Below are 4944 nucleotides of genomic sequence, written 5' to 3'. Positions count from 1 at the left end.
AAAATAGGGTCGGCGGTTTACTCAGCCTATTAAAGGCCCGAATCTACTAGTGGGCCAGTTTACATTTAGGCCTGTTAACGGACCAAGATGACTGGGCCCATGATGCGGATCATACATAGTGATTTGCATGACGGCCCGATTATGTACTGTAATTTTACGGTTTGGCTACTATACTCTGAAGGTAGGATATATATATACATACAGTAAAATAACTGCAACATCGTGAATAATAACAAATCTAGACTATAGAATAAAGAAATTACGGCATACTACATCCACTGGGCATCAAAGTTTGCCACTATGATAATAAAGCACAAGCAGACGGTAGATTACATACACTGGGCATCAAAGATCGCCACCCGTGCAAATAAACACGCCGATATACAAAACCGATAGCACTTCAATAGAGTTCAAGAAAGATTAGCCCTACTCGGGAGCTGCAGCGCAAGCAGCTGAGCAAGCTGATGAGACTGTGCTTGTTTGACACATATATCCTCCTCACTCTGAAAGATAAACAAGCAGACAAATGATAGGTTTTGTACATATAAGTATCAGTGCTGACAATTCATCACATTTCTTACTGACGAATAAAGTGACATAGTTTAAAATAGCATTAACACAGTATGGTATTGTTCAGGTTAAGACATGGCAGGAAATGACATTGTGAAGGAGTTGGCAGCTTCACAACACCACTGGATTACAGATCAAGAAATCATAAGTATCAATGGTTAGTGTGTTGGCAATTTATCCCATTTCAGATTGAAATAAAGAGACGGTTTAAATAATGGTAGAATGATATGAAATTGTTCATAGTTAAGACATTGCAGAATATGACATTCTGCTGTAGTGGGTAGGTTCACCACTCACTGGATTACGGATCAAGAACAGAAGCATACATGAAGTGCAAAAGAAGATCACTTGCTCTATATAGTTTAATTTACATGGTATGAAGAAGGAACTTGGTTGTACAACTGAAAACTTAAATTTAGAAGGACAAAGTTTTGTTTATGAACTACATAATAAACTTTAAACATGCAATTTGATGCAAACATCAAAAATAAACTGCTGTTGCAGTCATGCCTAACCAAATATACACAACAAAGTTTGAAGGCTTAAGAAGGACAAACTTACATTATTGGTGAAGAAAGGCTCTATAAAGCCCTTGTCCATGCTGATGGGGGGGGGGCAATTCAAGAAGTTTACCAAAGAATCTTCTTCATAAGCATTGCCTTTATTCTACATTTTGTTAATAGTAAATATAGATGTGATAATATAAGAAAAATGGAGAATATTTAGGATAAGATGAAGAGTGATGCTACATAACCAAGTAGCTATAAATGTAAGTACAACAATATAGGCAAAAGGTACAGCCAAGAGCAATGCAGAGCTAAATTTCTTCAGTACCATCAGTGTTATCCAACCTTATGGTAAGAGTAAATATAGATCTGATGTGTAGAAAATGGAGGGCAAAGGAAAATAAGCTGCAGAGTGATGGTACATGAACAACTAGCTGTCAATATAAGTACACTGATAAAGGACAAAAGGTACTTACAAGAACAATGCAGAGATAAAAAATTTCATTGGCATTGGATATATCCTACACTAATGTAACCATTCATACATATCAGATAATTTGGAGCGAACAATTGATAAGCCATCTATCATGCATACTGCTATCACATAATGAACTAGGTATGAATGCAAGTACAGTGATACATGACATTAGGTACTAACAAGAGCAAAGCAGCGGGCAGCATATTTGCGATATCCTGTCATCCTTTTCAAACTGGAATTCTTCTTTGAGCAGATTTCCTACAAAAGAGATCTGTAAGGCACATGCGGAAAAGTAGAAGTTCAAATTGTCATGTGATATCATAGACAGTACCTCATACTGGGAACGAGACCAGTGCATAATAAGGTTTTTCCTTTCAATGTCTTCTAAATTTAGTACAGGAGACTTCACCGGAAATTCTTTTATAGACTTGCCATCCAAGTGTGATTTCCTCGGGTAACACTGATACTGCTGCAATGCTTCCTTGAAAAGTGCAAGCAAGCTTTGCTCGTCATGACTATGTAGATTGACCCTCGCCTACTTACAACAATGTAATGTAAATCATTGATGTGTTCAATCAGCAGAAAATAGAAAAATAATCACCATGAATAATAGCACTTACACGTAAGTGGGACAGGAAGATGTGAAAATGGTGTTTGTCTTCACTATAATCTTCCCATGATGGGAATATATGCACGTAGTCCCTAACAACGTTGAAAGCAATGTCTTTTAAACTAGGAATAACTGGAATGGGGTTCCAATCTGCAGAAATTGGCCCACTCTGCAGTTGGGATAGGTCTTCAGCCGGTGGACTTGTTGTACTGTTTGCTGGAGTGGGATTTTTCTGTGGTACGGCTGGTACTATGGCAACTGAAATCGGCATACCTTTTGCTGGAGTGCAGGTCCTGTGTGGTGGGGCTAGTGGTGTGGCGAGTGAAGTATGGGTATAGTCTGCTAGAGTCGGTCCTACATTTTGTGTCACTGGTTGTAGAGCCAATATAAGTGGGGTGTTGTCTGATTTCTCTGGCACCACCATGTTTTTCAATGACTTTGCTGGTGCTCCTTCTGGTTCGGCAATCACCCTCTTCTTTTTTTATGTTTGATGCACAAGAACAACATTTGAGTGGAAATACATGGTATGATGATAGATGGAATATGTATTGATAATGGATGGGCATGGCATCATGACATATATGATGAGTAAACTAAGCAGATGGCGGTGCAACAAAGTAGAAGAAATGCAAGACAACTTATGCAAGATATGCGCAATCAATAAAACCTTGCCAAATTAGAACAGGCACCTTGATGGGTGAACAGGAAAGGCCATCTGCCTTTGACTCCTCGAGGTCAGAATAGTCATTGGGATCATATTTCGAACAAGAATCTACAGGTGGGGAGTGTATGAGTTTCATTGCATCCAGAATGGCAATCAATGCCTTGGTGCCAATTTTGTAACTCATTATAGTGTTCCACAATATTCTTCTGATGTGCGGATTCTGATATTCACTATGATTATGTATAATATGTGAGAACCATGAAAACATATAGTAGTGAGATTATCTTTGTAATGCATAGGATATTCTAATATAGGGGCGCCCCTATAAACCCTTGTCACGGCCCTAGCTCAGCCCCTATTGTCTTTGATTGATCATCATGTCATCATGTTTAAAATTCAAATGAATTTGAAATGGGGACTGTTAAACCCTAGCAGCAAATGAAATTCAACTAGGGTCAAAATTAAATCTTTTCGATGAACCTGAAGTGCCCTTCTAAAATGTTCATCATCTTTGCCTTGGTCTAGAAACTCTGCCAAAAATGGTTCACATTTTTCTAGGACAACTTGCGTCACTGAATTAAATCCTAAGTTATTTGCATTTGGGCATTTTAATGCTATATACTCCCTCCGTCCCATAATGTAATACGTTTTTTGACACTACACTAGTGTCAAAAAACGTCTTACATTTTGGGACAGAGGGAGTTTTATTTTAAGTGCCCAAATAATCTTGAATTTAAATGAGGGCTGTTGGAAATAATACAAACAGTGCCCACAAATATTTTCATGATTTTTGAGAGTGCTCTGGCATTTTTAATAAAGCCAAAACATTTGCAGAATATAGAAAACTGAAACGAATAGAAAAGGGAGACAGAGAAAGGACTTTACCACTATGCTGGACCGTGACAGTCATCGCCTACCTCTTCCAGTAGGAAGAGGAGGGACACGGTGCACGCGCCCGAGCTCGCCACACCACCACCCTGCTCGTCTGCATCCCCTGGTCACCGCTTCGACGCCGTGAATGCCTCCTCGGTGTCGCCTTGGTCTACCCGACACCTCACTCTCCCCCTTGCTCTCTCCCTCGCTCTCCCCCGCCATGGCCGACGAAGCTGCGCCCGCGCCATCGTGAAGCTCGCAGCCACCGTCGTCCACTCGTCACCTCACCATGCCCACAAGCTTCGCCGTCGTCCACTGCTTCACCTCGACCAATCCCCGAGCGCTTGCTCGCCCCAGAGATGCTGCACCGAGCCCGTCCTGATCCGCCATCGCCGGAGATCCCCCGTGCCGCCCCGACCACTCCAGCTCTTCCGCGACCTCGCTGACCCGCTCATCGAGATCACTATGAGCTGATGCCCGTCCTTCCCCTCTATGTTCTCTCTCTCGTGCACCGTACGCACCGCACCGAGCTCACCTGCACCCGCCGCCGCCTGTGCTCACCACCGACATGACTCTGGCCACGCAACGGCCTGGCCGTCATGTCCAACTTCCTCGCCGCACCACGTAGAACACGTAGGTGCTAACCCAGTGCTACCTCTTGAGCTTGCGTTGGTTTTCCCCGAAGAGGAGAGGATGATGCAGCAGAGTAGCGTAAGTATTTCCCTCAGTTTTCGAGAACCAAGGTATCAATCCAGTAGGAGGCCATGCTCAAGTCCCTCGTACCTGCACAAAACGATAGCTACTCGCAACCAACGCGATTAGGGGTTGTCAATCCCTTCACGATCACTTACGAGAGTGAGATCTGATAGAGATAATATTTTTGGTATTTTTGGTATAGAGATGCAAAGTGAAAAGTAAAAGGCAAAATAAAAAGCAAAGCAAGATTAAAGTGATGGAGATTGATATGATGAGAATAGGCCCAGGGGCCATAGTTTCACTAGTGGCTTCTCTCAAGAGCATAAGTATTCTACGGTGGGTGAACAAATTACTGTTGAGCAATTGACAGAATTGAGCATAGTTATGAGAATATCTAGGCATGATCATGTATATAGGCATCACGTCCGTGACAAGTAGATCGAAACGATTCTGCATCTACTACTACTACTCCACTCATCGACCGCTATCCAGCATGCATCTAGAGTATTAAGTTAAAAACAGAGTAACGCTTTAAGCAAGATGACAT

The 4944-nt window shown here is 41.9% G+C and overlaps 1 protein-coding gene across 1 annotated transcript; it reads right to left on the bottom strand.

Moving 5' to 3' along the window:
* Positions 1-410: 410 nt before the first annotated feature.
* LOC147979183 (uncharacterized) lies at positions 411-4091 on the bottom strand. Its single transcript, XM_087515071.1, has 6 exons — positions 3985-4091; positions 2175-2256; positions 1886-2089; positions 1735-1812; positions 1132-1236; positions 411-503 (listed from the first exon to the last, which is right to left on the bottom strand). Exons 1-6 carry the CDS (start codon positions 4089-4091, stop codon positions 411-413), a joined length of 669 nt encoding a protein of 222 aa, XP_087371197.1.
* Positions 4092-4944: the final 853 nt, after the last annotated feature.

Source organism: Triticum urartu, chromosome 3A, assembly GCF_056163025.1.
Source record: "Triticum urartu cultivar PI428250 chromosome 3A, HENAU_Tu73, whole genome shotgun sequence".
In the NCBI taxonomy this organism is placed as follows: domain Eukaryota; kingdom Viridiplantae; phylum Streptophyta; class Magnoliopsida; order Poales; family Poaceae; genus Triticum; species Triticum urartu.
The sequence above is the reverse complement of the archived record's forward strand: the minus strand, read 5'-3'. Positions and strand labels throughout refer to the sequence as shown.